Source organism: Centroberyx gerrardi, chromosome 7, assembly GCF_048128805.1.
Source record: "Centroberyx gerrardi isolate f3 chromosome 7, fCenGer3.hap1.cur.20231027, whole genome shotgun sequence".
Lineage (NCBI taxonomy): Eukaryota > Metazoa > Chordata > Actinopteri > Beryciformes > Berycidae > Centroberyx > Centroberyx gerrardi.
Window position 1 is genome coordinate 29,608,167 of NC_136003.1, and position 19,071 is coordinate 29,627,237.

The window sequence follows — 19,071 nt, forward strand, 5'->3', positions numbered from 1 at the left end:
CTGTAGTGACTGTGAAGGAAAACAGTTACTATTCCACCGATAAGCCCGACATAAAATACTTCAAAAAAATACACACTGCATGTACAAAACATTAGGAACTCTTGCTCTTTTCTGGGTGAAAGCTATAGGATCCTTTACTGATTTCAGTCATGTAGGACAGAGACAGGATTTAGAGTTTTTTTTAAGCTTTGAGAAGCCTTCTTGTGTCAGGCAGGTGTTCCTAACGTCCTGCTCTCTGGACAGCCAGCCGTACGTACAGAGTATCTGTTTGGGACCTTGGCGCTGTGCGGGACGGGGCGCAGGTCGGCCTGACAGTTGGGGCAGTGGCTCCCAGCTGGAGACAGAAACACACAAGATCAGCAAACCTGCAAGACATTGATTCGAAGTTGGAAAGCAAACTGCATCGATTTGAAAAGCTGGGATTGATTAATATTGATTAATATTAAGGTGTTTGTGAGCTGAACAAGGCAGAAAGGGAGAAGACTAGAAAAAGTTGTTGAAAATATATTACAGACACACTGAGCTGCTGTTCCTTGAAGCTTTAAGTTTTGCCTTAAAAATAAATGTAATGCTTTGAACTTACCTGGTGTAAAGTTTACATGTGTTTACTTATTGCTGACTGAGTCCGTCAAGTGACTTTTTTACAAATTACCTATAATAATAATAATAATAAACTTTATTTGTATGGCACTTTTCAAAATGCAGAGTTTACAAAGTGCTTTACATAAATATTAAAACAATAAAAGCAATACACATACTGCAAATAAAATAATAAAAAGTAGACACAATAAAACAGTAAAATAAATAAATAAAAATACATGAATAAAATTATAAGAGGGGCATAATCAGAGAGATAAAAAGGCAAGAGCGAACAGATGAGTTTTAATTTAAAAACCTCAACAGATTCAAGACTGTTCCACAGTTTAGTGGAGTTATAAAAGTAATCGCATCAAATCGTGGGCAGAATGAGAAATTTTAGGATTCATTGAAAGAATCGAATCATCAGATTGAAAGGTTACACCCTATAGTTCATGTGAATGAGTGGGTTTGAATGAGCAGGTTGGGCGTCTGGCTCGAGAACATGTTTACAGGACAGGTGTCTGTTCTAGGAATCAAACCTGTGAGCTTTTCAGCATGGGAGAGTCACTCTAACCCTAAATAACTCACTTCTCCTTCATATCCTCGGTTTCACCTATAGATTTACTCATTCCGGATAACTCCTAAAGGACAATCTTCCCACACCGGGAGTTGAACCCGGGCCGCCTGGGTGAAAACCAGGAATCCTAACCGCTAGACCATATGGGAACTTGAGAACCAATGAGAGAGAGAGAGATGAACTAATATCTAAACATAATATCTTTCCATCTGCTGCCATCAGTCGTGTGCGGGACGCGGCCCGGCTGAGGCTGAACGGTAAATCTCAGGTTTCCAATCGCTGCTATTTGAGACTCGCAGTGTGGGAGCAGCTGAGTGTGGCCCTCATGAATTATTCAGCAGGCCTCGTTCTAATGGGAACACTGTGGAGCGTGACCTACCTGCTGTGTGTGTGTGTGTGTGTGTGTGTGTGTGTGTGTGTGGTTACTGTTTTCAAAGTAAAAAGTTGAATGAGGAAAAGCCATGGATAGTGTGTACATGCCTGTCTGTGTGTGTGTGTATGTGGTTTTGGTAGTATATTAGCATATTGTCGCAGTTAGGAAAACCTCATATCTCCAAAATGTCAACTTTTCAGGAACTAATAAAAAGGGTCTGAGAATTTCATCAAGCCATACAGGAACATGAAATCCTTCAGCTGAAGTGAAAACATGAATATCACCAAAATTGGAGTTATGAGGTTTTCACACAGCAACAGTGATATTTATATGATAGTGACATGTTTGTAGTTTAGTCAGAATATCAGGTAAAATAGTGAAACCTGGCAAAAACACACAAAATGGAGCAGACAAAACATTAAGACCTTGTGAACTAGACTAAGGTGAATCCAGTCCCAGGTGATTTTTTTTTAAGATTTGAGGCAGCTGAGACATGGATTGTGCAAAGGAGGCATTTTAAGGCATTTAAAAAAAAAAAAAAAAAGTCATATCTAATCTTATAAAATCATTAATGGCACAAAAGTAAAACACATTTTTAAAATGCAGTAGGTTGACATGCCAAGACTTGCATCAACTGAACTCATTTAGAGACACTGAATCATCAACTTCAGATGATGATTTTTTTTCCCAAAGTGGATATATAGCATTTTGGAGTAAACTAATGTAACTTCATTAGGAAGGTGGTTCTAATGTTTTCATATGCTAATTTTATGTTAGTTTATAATGTAGAATTCACACACACACACACACACACACATTGTATCTTACTGTAATAGTGGAAAAAACCCTTTGTCTAGGAAAGGCATGAATTAGTAATTTTTATCACAAAGTAAGTGTGTGTGTGTGTGTGTGTGTGTGTGTGTGTGTGTGTGTGTGTGCACAAGGGCTTCCTTGCATGCATATCAGTGTGCACACATGTATGTGCTTGTGCCTTCATGCATAACCGTGTTTCCATTCAGCAGCTTGCACATGCAGATGTGCTGTTAGCACTGTGTGTGTGTGTGTGTGTGTGTGTGTGTGTGTGTGTGTGTGTGTGTGTTTGACTTCACTAATGAGGCCGCTCAGGTGTTAAACACCTTCCGACATCACACACACATTCATGAAGCAATAAGAGAGCAGACAGTCACACCATTATCCTCTCTGTGGAGGCAAATAGGGGGGATTAGCTTCACTCGTAAGGGGGACGTGTGTGTGTGTGTGTGTGTGTGTGTGTGTGTGTGTGGGGACAGCCCAGCTCCACAGTAGTCATGTTTGGACATGATCCAATGGGCAATTAAATGTAAACAAACGTTTCTTAGGCGTAAAATTGGTTCCTTGTCTGGTCAGATTCACTTTTGTTAAGAGAACTGTATTAGAATGAGACAAAGACAAACCAGGCTCAATATGGAGGAGTATAGAGGCAGAATCACTCACAACACAACATGAAACTGTCATGTACAGTGTGTCTGAGATGCAGTATGATGAATGCAGGTTTGTACTGATACCTGTTTGCTCTTGTGTTGTGTTTGACTCTGCTGCTTTGGATCTGGACTCTGAATACTCCTGCAGCAGCTGTGGGAAGAGAGGGAGACTCAGATACACAGACACTCCCAAACACTCAGACACAGTGCCGCAGCTTAGAGGAACACACCAGGTTTATGGGAGTTTGGCCCACTAAAACTTAAAGGAATAGTTTGGTATTTTGAATCCCTGCGCCCCAAATAATAATACGTTTTCCATCATGATCCCCATTAGTACTATAGGACACATATCCCTCCGCGAATGCAGCAAAAACGAGAGCCAGAAGAATGACCCTGTCTCCAAAAATAACTGATGACAGAAAGCTCTTTTTTTTTTTCAATTTTTCAAGATAACATACTGGCACCGGTACTGTGAGTGTCATGTTTTGCAAAACAACGTTTACCATAGTTTTCACAGACTGTGGCGTATGTCCCCTAGGTTTCTATTGCAGTAGAGTAGGAGGGGGCGGAGCAGGCGGTTTCTACTAACACGGATCATGATGGAAAAATTGTTATTTGGGCCGAGGGTTCAAAATACCCAACTATTCCTTTAAGCTGTTAAGTGATGAGAACAGAGATGCGAAAATCATGCGTGTGTCCCTGGTAGATCGTTGGCTCTGGCTTTTCTTTTCTTTTCTTTTCTTTTCTTTTCTTTTCTTTTCTTTTCTTTTCTTTTCTTTTCTGTCCTGTTCAGTGCTATAGTGGGCCCTCTGCTTACTAAAGTTTCATCTCTCTCATCATCATCATCTTTATTCCCTTCTTCTTGTTTTTTCTACAAGTCACTTCAATAGCCTGAAGATCTCCATTAAGGAAAGACTCCACTGAAGATATGTGAGCCTCTGTGACCCAGTGACCTCCATCAGTATCCAGTTTACCCAGTGACCCAGTGACCCAGTGACCCAGGCCACATCCACACTAATACGTTTTCGTTTTAAAATGCATAACTTTTGCTACGTTTATGCCTAGCGTCCGCACTACTCCGGCGTTTTCGGACCCCTAAAACGGAGACTTTTGAAAACGCTGCTGACCCCGTTTTAGTTCGAAAACTCCGGGATTGCGTTTTAGTCTGGACGGGCGGAAACGGAGACTTTTGAAAACGATGACGCAGACGCCCACGTTCGCTTCCTGATTGGGTCTTATCAGTCACGACGTCCGCCTCGACCGCCTTATACTCGTGTGTTACTTTCAGTAACAGTTCCACCTCGTCGTCGGTCCAAGCAAAGAAATCTCTGGTCGTACTTTTCGCCGTTGCTGTTCTTCCTCCGTAGTATTTTCTGCAACTAAGCGACCGACCGCAGAGTAGACAATCTGCTTCCTGTTTACACCGGCACACGCATGCCCAGTGTACGTGAATGGTCATGTGATATGCGTTTTCAGGCGTGTTAGTATGGACGGAGATTATTTCTGAAACGCTCGTGTGGACGGAGATCGTTAAAACGTATTAGTGTGGATGTGGCCCCAGTGCCACCGCTCTCCTGTTGCAGTGTTTTGTTTTTTCACTGCAGACCTTTACGTTGGACCAAAACAAATTGTGGTCATAAAACAGATTTTTAAGTGTGTCAATAAATTCCCTCTTTTAGATAAAGGCACAGTCTGCCTACAGAGATCAAAACATTAACAGAGCCCTAGGTTTTTAATAAAAGAGTAAAGCAATGGCTTAAACAGAATCACACATGTAATCGCTAACTATGATCTTTCTCTACATTTGATAGAATGTACTTTATGAATTTAAATTACATTATTGTACTTTCTTTTCTTTTTCAATCTTGAATATTGCTGTCATGTTTTAAACGTGTTGTGTTGTGAGCATGTGTTTCTTGTTTTTTAACCTGTAACAGTGTCTATTTGCATCGCCCCTGACAAATAAACAAATAAATAAAAATAACAACAAAAAATATTCAGTCAAGTCAGAATGACACCAAGTCCAATCTTGGCTGTTATTTTGTTTGAAAGTAGCTAAGGAATCGGTCAAAAAATTGTGGTTATTGACCATAAAAGGTATTAAAATTTGTTTTAATAATGTGAAATCAAGCATTTTATAAGAGGTGTCACTTTGTTCCATTGCTTGATATCTGATTTTGGACTAAAACTCTTTAATTTCCTGACAGTCGCATGAGGTGTGATGTGGTTTCAGACAAAGCTCCCTGCTCTCTCCCTGTCTGCAGACACTTGTCAAGTCATTAGCATGTGCTGAGGGAGTGTGTGAGTGTGTGTGAGAGGAAACACACTCTGTCTCTACAGCTCAGCTCGTTCACAAAGGATACACAGCTGCAGCAGAGGAAGACTCGGTGTGATGAAGGAGGTTTTGGAGTCATTTCTGATAAGGATCCCTCTTTCTTTCAACTGTCTGTTTAAAGCTTTATTGAGCTTTTCAATGCATGACTTAAGTTTCCTGCTGTGCACTTTTCTTTTTTTAAAGATTAGACTATAAGAGACCATAGGCTGAGATTACATTAGATTAGATTAGATTAAATTACATAACATTAAATTCACATTGAACAGCTGACCAGGCCCACAGACTTGTTACATTCTTTGAATAGATAGCCAAGGGTGGAAGTAACTAATTTACTCACATTACTGTAACTGACTTTTTTGAGGTTTTTATTAAGTCAGTAATTTTACTTTTACTTAAGTACATCTTTGCACTATTGTACTTCTCTACATTTTAAATCACATCCATCACAGAGTACACATTTTGTGTGAAACATGAAACTGGATCAACGTAAACTGACAAACTGTGAATCCATTCACAGTGAGAAGAGGAGTCTGACTTTACTTTGTTTCTGCACTTTATTTTGTCATTTCTAATGTTTCCAGTTAAAATAATCCAGTTTGAACTCTGTCCTCTCTCCTTTTAGAATCACATGGAAAAGATCTCAGCTGACAATGTTCTCTTTTCTAAAGAGGAACTCAGGAACTTTTACTCTGAGTTCATTTTAAATGAGACACTTTTTACTTTTACCTCAGTAGAGTTTTACACCAGTTACTGCTACTTAAAGTAACAGTACTTCTACTTGAACAGGACATTTTAGTACTCTTTCCACCACTGGCTGTAACCAGTAAACTGTCAAACACAGTAAACAGACAGTGGACCTATAGGTTGCACCTAATGATGAGTTCCCTCCTAGTTTGCTGCCTCTCCAGGACGCTCCATGTGTTCCTGTATTAATCTACACTCAAGGCATGATGGGAAATCATTGAGTGAGGAATGCGCCTTTAACACCACTCGGTGCATCCTGGATATGAGCGACAGGACACAGCGGCCCGTCAGACTCACACAGGAAGCGAGCCTGACCCCACGCCGGGTGTCACATGTCCCTGCTCAGTTTCCACTGCACCCTGCTGCTGCTCAATAATGAAACAGGCCAGGCAGGATCTGCACCTGGATCAGAACCAGGAGAGGAGTCCGTACAGTATGGACCCGGTCTGGGGGGGACAGATGTCTTGGGTCCTTACAGTAACAAACCCCAAGAGGACATGAAGCCTTTATTCTTGGAAGTCTGTTTTAGATTTGTAAATGACTGCTGCTTCCAAACCAACAAGTACATCTGCATCTTTTATTACATTTTTATATAAATATACAAGTATTTGTCTAAAGGCTTATTTGAAAATCCTGCAGCGCTAACACAAGATTACGGAAGCCCATTGAGGACATTTATTCATACATTTTATTTATGCCATTTTCCCGAGTTAATTTTCTTTGTTTTCTGGAGATAACATTATAATTTTCTCATTATCTCGAGATAAAGTAATGGGCATAGAGTAATGATCTTGTCATCTCGAGAAAACAAACGCTTTCTTTCCCCCGAGATAATGAATTAATTTTTATCGTTCCTTGAGATTTCCAACTGCAGTGCATGATGACCTGCTGACTCAACATTTGGGTTTTGAATAACATGCTTTCCTTTAGGATGTTAGCTCCAAGCAGAAAATTATGAATTATTATGAATATTATTATCTTATTATTTTGAGAAAACAATTATTCTTAATCCCAAGATAATGAGAAAATTATCTTGAGATTTTGGGGACATTTTTTTATAATTTTCTCATTATCTCGGGAAAGCAAAATGTGTTGCCTCGAGATAATGACATAAATAAATTGATATCTTGAGAAAACAAAGAAAATGTACTTGTTATAACGGGAAAACGCTGTAAATAAAATACATAAAACATACTGTATGTCCTCAATGGGCTTCCGTACAAAATAGCTGCAGTATTGAGGAATTTCCACAGTGGATTTTCCTTGTATGGGATTAAGAGATCAGGCTGGTCACACCTGGGATTAGATGAAGCTGGGTGAACCTGATGGACCTTAGGGTGACTTTGCAGCAGCAGTGAAGCAAACATCTAATAAAAGTGGGGATCTAAGGACTATAATGGCATCTAAACCTGAGCCTGATGGGAAACGTAGTGCTGCTGTTGGGTAATAAGAAAACTCCAGTATTGGTCATTTTCATGGTCACTGTTTGAATTAAAAGTTGACGTGCTCCTTTATGGACTGAGCACGTTTCATTGCATGGGAATCCATATGGAAGTAAGGTGTTTTTTTTTCTTGGTTTACCCTCTGGAGATACCAGGTTTCCCCCGGCAGCATGTAAGAAATAAAATGAATATTGTGCTTTTTATATGAATAACACACTCTGTTCTTTGTTCTCAGAGTAGAGCGTCTTTTCTTCTCTTCGTACCATAATGATTTAATCAGTGCATGTATGTGTGTACATGTACTATATATGGTTATGTGTGGTTTTGAGTGATTCTATAGGTGGACATGCAGTTAGAAGTCCGAACTGGTGGGTTGGTTTTGAGCCGAGTGGGTTTGGCTATGGGCCAAGATTTATAGTTTTGTTTACTTTAACCTATATAAGTGGATCCTCAACTCCTGTCTTGGTCACTTCTTTGTTGCTTGTCAGGAACACTGAACTGAACCATGCATGTCTGAATAAAGAATCCACAGAAGACTCTTGAACCTTGCTTATTCATTTTGACCCACAACGGGTGAACTAAAACTTTGCATTTACAAGCAGCAGCAGCAGCAGCAGGTGTGTTTGTTTACCTGTTGTTTGTCTCTGGCCGTCCTGCGGTCCAACATGGACTGACGCCGCCGGGCCTCCCAGTGCATCGCAGACATCCTGATGTCCCGCAGCTGGGGACACGCATACAGAACCAGTAGGGATGGGACAATGTGTCAAAATTCAATATATCGCAATACAAACACTGCAAAAAAATGACCAGTGATTTTATCTTGTTTCCAGACCTATCAAGCTTATTTCATGATATTTGTAGTCAAATTCTCTCACTGCACTGGCAGATAATCTTGTTCTGTTTTCAATAAATTTCACTTGATTCATGCCAATATGACTTCTTTCAAGAAATCATCATAAAACCATGAAGAAAATCTGGAAATAAGAAACTTTCTCCAAGACAATTTCACTTTTACCAAGAAAATGTCGTGAAACAAGTTGCGTTCTCCTGAAACAAGTCAGATTTGTTCTATTAATCTATTCTGCTCTATTACCCCAACAGAAAGAAAGCCTTGTTTTTAATCAGAGTAGCCTTTCATATAATCTGGCTCAGGAGGACACACACACACACACACCATCCTTCAGAGAGCTGTGATGGCCGAGTGGTTAAGGCGTTGGACTTGAAATCCAATGGGGATTCCCCGCGCAGGTTCAAACCCTGCTCACAGCGATGAGACCTGAACTGTTTTAATGTTCCTAATCCTCATAGGCATAAAAAAACCTGCAGATTCTGTGGATGTTGCATCTCCTGTGCTTCAGACTCCAGCAGTGCAGATACAGTCTATAGGCTTCTTACAGTGTGTCCTTCCGGTTTATTCTACCTCGTAATGGATAACAGAAAGTGCTTAAAGTGAAGTTTCTTCTTTATGATCCTGTGTGGCTCAATAGGAGAAACACAGCAGCACTAATATCAGCAGGTTATGGGTTTGTTTCTGCTCAGGGCCGCTCATGCATGCAGTCATGGTGCTGAACGTTGACAGAAACAAACAACAAATGCTGCATTTTTTATATTTAATTTGGAGTTAAAGGGGCTAGAGGGCAGCTGACTGAGTAAACGGTGTTGCAAGAGCAGAACGCAGGATTTCCTTCGTAGTCGACATACGATGCTTTGTCCTGAGTGTCTGGATGTGCGAGCTGTTTCCTGTCTGTCAGAGCGCCGCCAGGTGAAATGCATCTTGGGACTGATCCAACAAGCAGGCTACCTGACACTCCTCTGACCCCCTATCACTGCCACCGCTGATTCTGATTACTGTTCTCTTTCCCATATTACAGCAGCGTGGCACAAACTGAAACAATCACTGTTAATTGCTATGATGATTTTTTATAAATTTTTTGTTAATATATTTGAGTAAGATGCATAACGTTCATCTTTAAAGTTTGTAACTCCAACTGAAATCCCTTATCACTGTTATACACTATTCCAGTTAAAGATGTTTTTGTTGTCACATTTGGATAAAACACCTGAACTGATGTGATCCATTCCAGTGAAAAATCATCACATGAATAAACTGATGACTGAAAATACTAATTGACGGCTCTTGTGCAGCAGGCTGACATTACAGATTAATACACAGATTGTCTGAGAAAATGATGAGCAAGCAAAAAAATGAAGTGTGTTACTCACATCAGTTCGTCCCTGGAGAACAGAAACCTGCAGCAGCCTGAGTGGAAGGTTGAGAGGTACTGTTCTCTGTTTACCTCCCTCTCTCTCTCTCTCTCTCTCTCTCCCTCTCTCTCTCTCTCTCTCCCCCCCCTCTCTCTCTCTCTCTCTCTCTCTCTCTCTCTCTCCTCTCTCTCTCTCTCTCTCTCTCTCTCTCTCTCTCACCTTGTTAAACAGAGTTTCCAGGCAACATAATGCTCTCCAGGGTTGCCTTTGTAAGAGAAAACAGGAAGGTGAGGTAGATAAATCGTTGCTCACCACCTCCTGTGGCTCACTAACAATGCTCCCAGCTCTTTGTGTGTGTGTGTGTGTGTGTGTGTGTGTGTGTGTGTGTGTGTTCCGCTTAGCCATACAATGACTAATGAACACCAAGCAGAACAAGCCACCATATAGTAAAACTGAGCTAATAACTTACTGACCTTACTGTGAAACCACACACTTTTGTTTGTTTTTTTTAGCTCTAAACATACAGTATATATATATCAATCCAGGTCATAATCAGAGCATTTCTGAGCAAATGTGTTCGTTTTGGTATTTCAGGCTCATTTTCGGGCCTCATTCTGCCCCTTTTAGATTAAAATCTACAATGAATAGAGTCCTGCAGTCAAGAAAAAACTGTTCGTTTATACTGTTTTTACATAGATCAAGACCCAAAGCTGTGCAGCTAGTATGAGTAAGAGGGGAAGAGATGATAAAATGATGCTGCCGTTTCAAAAAAGTTTGATTTTTGAGCGTGTGCTTTCCCCTATCAACACATACTAGGTTAAAATCTCTGATCTACATTAAAAGATGTAGATCAGAGAGTTATGTGTCCAAAATACCATCAGACTCCACTTCCCCGGTCAGAGGAGTCGTATCATATTGTCACTGTCCGGTGAAAAAACTCCTCATCTCCACAATGTCAGGTTTCCAGGAACTAAGAAAAACTGCCTTGTTTTTAGCTTCATGGTAATTATAATTATATATCATAACGTTATCCAGTGGGGTTTTGAAAGAGTTTCATGAGCACAAAATGTTGGAGAACTTTCTCAGCTCACAGAGGAACATGTGAGCTCAAGTGAAGTCAAACCATGAAAATCACATTCATCCATCATAAACCGGAGTTACAAGGTTTTCACATGACAATAGTGAATTTAGTATTCATGGTACTATCTGGTACCGTGGAGAAAAGCTCAAACTGAAGACTTCATATTTAGTCAGGTCAAGGCAAATTTATTTGTATCGCACATTTCATGCAAAAAGCAACACAATGTGCTTTACAAAGCCAAAGTAGGAGCAATACATGTATGAGAAAATAAATTAAAATAATAACATACATGTCATCTTCATAAAAACATGCATGCATACACATGCACACATGCAGAGGACAATTTAAAGTGCATAGATTCAAGTAAAATCTATTTATTTATGTTTCATTATTATCCTTACCTACCTATTTTATATTTCTTTCTGTCTTTTTAATGTAATTTTAGGAGTTGATAATGTCATTTTACCTGACAAATTATGTATTTGTTGCATTTTATGTGAAGCACATTGAATTTGCCTTGTGTATGAAATGTGCTATCAATAAAGTTTCCCTTGCCTAAAACAACAGCAGGCATTTACAGTAAAAAAACCCAACATTAGTGCATTGTGTAAAAAGACGTGTAAAGATGTTTTCAGTGTATTTTTAAAGGAAGTTGGAGCCTCTGATGTCAGCTGCTGTTCCTGCGTCAGACTGCAGGGGGCGCTGCTGGTCTGTCCAATAAGGAACCACCAGCCCGGCCGCGCTGCCCTGACATGACTGCTCTGGGATCAGTTTTATAAATTTGCCGCTGATGGATAAAGACAGGGAAGAAGGCGGGAAGGCTGATCCCTAATCAGCCTGAATGACCTTTCTTATTCTTCTCACCAAGAGATATAGTTTCTGATTCTGTTTCTGACATTTTAGTTAGAGAGGATTATTACACACGAAGGCTGGTCTCATTCTCATTTACGTCCCCAGAGACACCCGTGTTTCCTAAACTATGGACTGGGACCAGAAAAAAGGTCACAGGTCTGAATCTAATGGGTTAAAGGTCACAGGTTTCATCTCCTCAACAGCCAGAACATCCAGCAAAATGTCCCTGAGAAAAAACACCTGACGAGCGTCTTCTTATCATCGCAGCTGAACGCCCCAAAATGGAAATCTAAATGTCTGTTCTATCTGCTTTGATTCTGTGACGCTCCGGAGCAGAAAACCCCCTGTGGGCCGCTATCAGAAAACTGCTGGGTGGGGAAAAACAGAGAGAGAGAGAGAGAGAGAGAGAGAGAGAGAGAGAGAGAGAGAGAGAGAAGGACACTTGTCCAGCTTGCTGATGTGACAAGACATTTTCCCACTCTGCAAAACCCCAGTGAGTTTTCAATCTAGCTCCTTAGTGTGTGTGTGTGTGTGTGTGTGTGTGTCCACATCTTTTTTTCTGCTGGTCACACCTGACACAGTTGATGACAGGCTTTAGATTTGCAGCACACCATACTCTCTCTCTCTCTCTCACTCTTTCTTTTTCTTTCTCCCTCTCTCTCTCTGTCATGCAGCCACACACTGGACACATACCCCGACACACACACACACACACACACACACACACACACACACACACACACGCACAGAAACAGTTGCTGCTGTGTTCTCTGCAGCTTCCATGATGCTGGTGGCCACTCGACTAAATAATCTCCACATCAGCGTCACTGTATTCAAATCAGTCTGCTGTTGGTCTGGTTTCCACTTCAGGGACAAACAGGAATAAAGCCTCAGCTTCATTTCCCTCAGACAATTTTAATAAAATCATGTCTGCCTTTCCATTATCTCGATTTCGATTTGATATTGTCTTGTGCTGCGGCAAATCCTGACAAACTTCCACATGTAACCACACAGCACAGAACAGGAAACTTTCCCCCTATACTGCCTGATTAAAAGAAGGGCTGCAACTAATGATTATTTTCATTATCGATTAATTAAAGAGGCCAAAGTGATTCTTAAAATTGTTTACTCAGTCTGACCAGCAGCCAAAAAAAACCAAAGTATTAGTTAATTTTATAATGATATGAAACGGAGAAAAGCATTTGTGAAGCTGTAACCAGCAAATGTTTGGTATTTTTACTTGATAAATAACTAAAACGATTATCAAAATTATTAATTTTCTGTCAATCGACTAATCGATTAATCGACTAATCGTTTCAGCACCCATTAAGAGCGACAGCAGACAAAAAAGCTGTAAAACGTTCCTGGAACAGTCAGCCAGCCTGGCTCCAGTCAGACAGTCAGCAGGTCATCACTTGTCACACACACACACACACCCCCAGCACACACACACACACACATACATACATTTGCACACACACACACACCCATGTCGTTATCATAATGAGTGGCGGCGTTCAAGGAAAGAATGACACAGCCCATCACCATGCAAATCACCAGCTGACGGCCGGACCGACCCGTGATGACCTGCTGGACTTCATGTCTATACTTACGCTTTTAACTTTTAATGATACTACAAGTATACTTAAACTACTGTAACTTGTATACTTAAAGTATACAGATATAAACTTAAATGGACCATTTCAGCCCCGTCAAGTACACTGGTAGTGTACTTTGAGTTAACTTTAAGTCTAGCCTAGTCCCATAGATAAGTATACTTACAAGTACATTTAAAGTTGCCAAATGGTAGTTTACTTTTTATACTTAAGTATACTTTAAAAAGTAAACTTAGACCCTTACTTTTTCATAGGGATATTGCTGCTGCATGGTGATGTTGATGTTGTTTCTTATTTGGGTCGTGAACTGAAAAGGTTTCAGGACCCTGGTCTGGAAATGACTCTGGACCAAACAGAGAGTTGATTCTGACTTTAGTATTTGACCTAAAATACTGAGTGTTGTGCAAATCTCTGAATGACAGACAGCCTCATGTTGTTTGAAGTGTTTTATTTTTCCTTTCACATTCTTGTCATTGTTGAAGATGAGCATGAAGCTCATGAAGGATTTGCATCCAAGCTGCTTGATCTGTGTCAAACCTGCTGTTTTCCACCCTGCTTCAAAATGGAGAATTTAAATGTTTGCACACTATTTATTATTTGTTTGTATTTTGACAAAACGACATATTCTCTTCACATTCTCTTCCAGGAAAGATTCTTTGTTTTTCATATTTTCTTTATTCAAAAACTCCAATTTAAATCTGATAAAGTCAGTTATCTCTCTCTCTCTCTCTCTCTCTCTCTCTCTCTCTCTCTCTCTCTCTCACACACACACACACACACACACACACACACACACACATCTACCACACGCTTGCCTTACTAAAAAGAACTAATTCCATGATACTATGCGCAGAGCAAAATTTCATTACAGGAATATTATAGTGATACCATACAAGATAAAATAAAAATAAAAATAAAATAAAGATAAAAAAATAAAAAATAAAATAAAACTACAATAAAGTCACTATAAACTCAGCATTGAGTAGGCTGCTGTATAGTATAGTAATATCGTGAATTTTCAGTTGGGTTTGTCAGTATTTCTCTCTCTCTCTCTCTCTCTCTCTTTCTCTCTCTCTCCCTCTCTACGTCACCAGCGGGGGGTTGGTTGTGTTTTTCACCGGCGCCGCTTCTCTTCAGCTTCAGTCTCCGTTGGAAAAGCAGAGAGAAGGAGGGAGAGAGAGAGAGAGACACACACTTCTATCGGGATTTTTAGTTTACAACTTGGATTTTACTCGGGATTTCTACGCGCCGAAATAATGCTGAGTGTTTTAGGAGTGTGGAAGCGCTGACAGGTGAGATTATTTAGCCAAAAAAAATGGGTCTGTTTGACTTTTTTTTTTTGGTGGTTGGATACGCTCGTTTTAACTCGGCGACATCAGTAACGTCCGTTGAAGATTTCGCCGACAGCCAGGCTAAAAGAAATGGAAAATATACTTTTTAACCAAATTGCAAACTTATCAGAAAGCATGCTAATGTGTTTTCGAATCGGTTAAGTTTTGTTCTTGTCGTTGCTGTGAATAATGTTTCTTTTGGCGTTAACGTAACTCATTTTAATATCGCAAACGGGACTCAGTTGCTTAGCTAGTTCGGTTCTAAAGTGCCTGTTTTTAGGTAACTAGCTAGTTAGCTAACGATAGCTACCTAGCAAGAGCCAGAACTGGCGTTGCAGGATTTCTTTTCCTGCTTTTTCATCCTCGTCTTTCCAGTTCTGTACGGGATACACCTAGAAAAAAACACAACACTAAACGCCACAGCTGCTCACAATGCCTGCCTTGCAATTACCATGGTTCACCATTCACTGTGCAATCGCAATCGGGACAAAAGCTTGCCAGCAGCTTTTTAACTGTTCAGCATGCTCTTTTACAGTCAAATTAGCCCCATTAACATTATGTTATGTCTCATGAATTTTCCCGTTTGTCCCATCTGTTTTTTTCTTTAAATCATTGTTTTGCTGTCCTTATAAAACTACTCAAGCTCAACATATAACCTTGATTTTTCTCATTCTTCTGTAATCTAATGGCATTTTTTTTGCCTTATGTGGCTGCACTACCAAGTCTCGGGCTAATTACTGACAGACCGGTGCCCTTGTTAAAATAGCTGACTCATGTTTTCCTCTTCTCTGTTTTTTTTTTTTCTCCTGTCCAGGTCCTCAGTGACTGCAGCCGGCTGTCTGTCCCCAGTAGTCTGCCTTTGAAGTGGAGCCAGAGGTGTGAACCGCTCTGCAGCCAAAGAGACTCCCTTCCCTCCACCTCCACCTCCCAAGTCTCCGGTCACTTTGTTGGCTGCCAAGAACCCAGAAAGCAACAACGTTCAAGGACCTAGAATCAGGCTGAAAGCAGTTTCAGAAGGCGGGGAAAAGTCAAGGCAGCAGATTACAAAAACCAGGAAAACTCTCCAGTTTCAAAGGATCAAAAGAGGGAGTCTAAAGGAAGATCCTGCCAAAGGAAAATATTTAGCCTTATAAATCGTTAGAAGGGGCTATTCCGCTACACCTTGACAAACAATATATACAGCAGCAACCAAACATGGGGAACCAGTTAACAGAAATTGCCCCCAACACGCCCTTCCTCCCCAACTTCCAGTCCATGCACGTGGTGGTGATCGGTTTGGACTCTGCGGGGAAAACCTCCCTCCTCTATAGACTCAAGCTGCGGGAGTTTGTCGAGACGATCCCCACGAAAGGCTTCAACATGGAGCGGATCAAAGTGTCCATGGGGAACTCCAAAACCAACTCCACCACGTTCCAGGTGTGGGACGTCGGCGGGCAGGAGAAGCTGAGGCCCCTGTGGAAGTCGTACACCAGGCGGACGGACGGGCTGGTGTTCGTGGTGGACGCGGCCGAGACGGAGCGCATGGAGGAGGCCAAGGTGGAGCTGCACCGGATCACCCGGTCGGCGGAGAACCAGGGGGTGCCGGTGCTGGTTTTGGCTAACAAACAGGACCTGGACGGAGCGATGTCGGCTTTAGAGGTACTTAGTTTTACACATCGGAGGTTTTGCTGACGCTCTAAATCAGAGTGATGTTAAAATGAGTGCAGAAAGGCAACCAATAAGTGCAAGAGTCACAATAGCAGCGAAGAATATTCTTGCATGTTGGCCCGGTTTCCACTGCACAACAAAACATGGCTAGCCAGTTTCTTCTTTGGCAAAATTTGTGGGATCTTTGTTGCATCTTTTCGCCAACAGAAGTTGCGTAGCAACTGAGCAGTAGATTTACAAGATTTAATAGTAGTTTGATCATTTTATTCAGGTATACTGGGACACAGCTACAAAAAAATAGCCTGTAAAATCTGCGATGAGATGAAATTTTCTTTACTTAAAGAGCTGCTAACCACCTAAAAGAAGTGTGGGTTTTACTGGAGAGTTGCCATCGAGTGTCACTTGATGGTATAAATGCTGTTTCCACCCTGCCAAGAATACAATTTTGGGGGAAACACTGTATTCTTGTAATTTTTTTGTAATTTTTTGGGCCTGAAAATTGTCAAATTTGAAGATATTGAACATAGGCACAAAATATCGGCTATCAGCAGCTTCAGTACGAAAATATCGGTCTTCAAAAACCTATATTGGTCAACCCAGAGAGAGAGAGTGCTTTATTAAGCCCTATTAGGTATTGAAAATTGTTATTGTGTAGTTGTATGTGAGCTCTCTATAGCCATTTTATCAATTAAATCAATTCAAGTCAACAGTTAATAGTCAATAAAATCATTGAAAGAGTCATTACATGCAGATAGGTGATCAGAGTGGTAGCAGGAGTGCCAGGTTGTGACTAACATCCCCCTTTCCTTTCCCGTGTCTCAGGTGGAGAAGGTGCTGGCCCTCCATGAGCTGAGCTCGTCCACGCTGCACCACACACAGGGCTGCTCCGCGCTGGACGGCCAGGGGCTGCAGCCCGGCCTGGAGAAGCTCTACGAGATGGTCCTGAAGAGGAAGAAGATGCTTCGGCACAGCAAGAAGAAGAGATGAAGGGGACGAGGAGGAGGGGGGTTAGCAGTTGTTTATTGTCTGAACAGATACTTGTCTGAGGAACTTGACGAGGGTCCTGTTGGCGACACTTTTGGAACGTTGGTGGGTAAAACCTGAAGGAATAAGGGTGAGATTGTTTCAAAAGCCTGTCGGTCCCTCAGACGAGTTGGGATGTTTCCAACCAAGTTCAAACTTAAGCTCCGAATTCTGTCCCATGCTGTCCTGCAGCCGTGCTACAGTGCTAATACCTGCCTGCATCCTCTAGACACTTCAACGGACCTACTTCCCTTGGGATTGTTTTGGGGTTTTTCAGCACCCTTCCTTCCTTCTCCTCGTCCCCCATCCTTGAAGGAGTGTGGCGGAGAGAGAGAGAGGAAGTTCCAGGAGGACAGTTCAGAGGGGAAGAGAGAGACAGATCTGTGCAATATGTTGAACACAGCCACTGATGCACTCACTCCAACATTGAAGGATATTTTCGTACCGTTGCGTACCTTTTGCCACATCTACTTTGACGTGAGAAACTGTAGTGCCAACAGCAAACTGCACTATCTGGAGCGTTGTTCCTGTTCCTATGGCATATGGCAGTTCCTTTCACCTAGTTTAAATGTTACACTTTGCTATGATTCTTTATGTTGCATGGATGTTCACCCAAATACCTGCTTGGGAATATTAAGATGACACTTTTGTGGATCAAAAGAGGACTATTATTATTACTACTATTCCGGGTCAAAAATTGCCCAATGTTAAGTTAGGTATGCCGTTGGGACTAGAGTGGAGACGTGCCATGATAACATTACAAGCTGATGAACATGATGTTGTCAGACCTAAGGACAAACAACCCCTGCGGCTGCTAAGTCTAGTCATGCAAGTTCAAATTGTGTTTTTCACTCTTCACCACCATTGTTTGCTTGTCACAGTTCAGTGTTTTTTTTAGGGTTGGCTGACTGGTTGGTCGGTAGGTGAAGTTACTACAAAGTTGTTTTTACATTGTGTACATACGTTTTTGTAAAACCTAAGCAAATGAATAAATTATTGAACAACCTTGGCATTATTTTCTGGAAATCTGTTTCTTTATTTGAAGTGTTGCTTTTTCATTTTATTTGCACTAGAGCTGAGCAATTAATGGAAAAAAATCAAATCAAATCCAAATCGCAATATGAATTTCTGCAATTTCCAAATTGCAGAGGCTGCAATTCATTTCTTAAGAGAGAGGAGCGTCCAATATTGGTGAAAACCTTTCATCATACTCAAACTCAGTAAATCCTGCACACTGACATCTATTTGTTTTTTAACAAGATCACTTTTGTTCAAACAATTTTAAAAGTTCTAAAAAATGTATGACAAGAAAAACTTGAGATGATATGAATCGCAGTTTAAATCGCAATTGCAATATTCTTTCAATCAATATCATTCAGCCCTAATTTGCACCACATCTGGACTTGGAACAGCTGAGAATCCGGCTACCCTACACTGTAGGAATGTGCTTCATGGTCACTCACAACACACAGGCGCCTCTATGGGAGAACAGAATAATGTGAGTGACTGGCAGTGATAGGTACAAACTAACGATGGCCTTCAGTATTTTCAGATTCCTTGAGGTTATCAGCGCTGCATAGCAAAGCTCTTACAAATTCTACAAAACTGCTGTTATCTAGGAACCAAACAATTTCCAGTGTCAACATGAGCTAAACTTGCGTTATTCATACACACAGGCTGCTGCTACACATAACACATTTACAACTGTTGGCTGGATTTACTTTTCAGGCCCAGGCTGCATCTAGAGATATAACTGCCAATGTGATTCTGAAGACTTTGAAGACCGGGAAGACGAAGAGGTTGATC

General features: G+C 41.0%; 1 protein-coding gene and 2 non-coding genes across 3 annotated transcripts; 2 read left to right on the top strand and 1 right to left on the bottom strand.

Annotated features, from left to right (window-relative positions):
- Positions 1 to 1,233: 1,233 nt before the first annotated feature.
- Positions 1,234 to 1,305, bottom strand: trnae-uuc (transfer RNA glutamic acid (anticodon UUC)). Its single transcript has one exon. It is a non-coding gene; the product is annotated as a tRNA-Glu (tRNA).
- Positions 1,306 to 8,697: 7,392 nt separating this feature from the next.
- Positions 8,698 to 8,779, top strand: trnas-uga (transfer RNA serine (anticodon UGA)). Its single transcript has one exon. It is a non-coding gene; the product is annotated as a tRNA-Ser (tRNA).
- Positions 8,780 to 14,425: 5,646 nt separating this feature from the next.
- Positions 14,426 to 18,280, top strand: LOC139907829 (ADP-ribosylation factor-like protein 4D). Its single transcript, XM_071894330.2, has 3 exons — positions 14,426 to 14,556; positions 15,410 to 16,233; positions 17,065 to 18,280. Exons 2-3 carry the CDS (start codon positions 15,790 to 15,792, stop codon positions 17,227 to 17,229), a joined length of 609 nt encoding a protein of 202 aa, XP_071750431.1. The 5' UTR covers positions 14,426 to 14,556; positions 15,410 to 15,789; the 3' UTR covers positions 17,230 to 18,280.
- Positions 18,281 to 19,071: the final 791 nt, after the last annotated feature.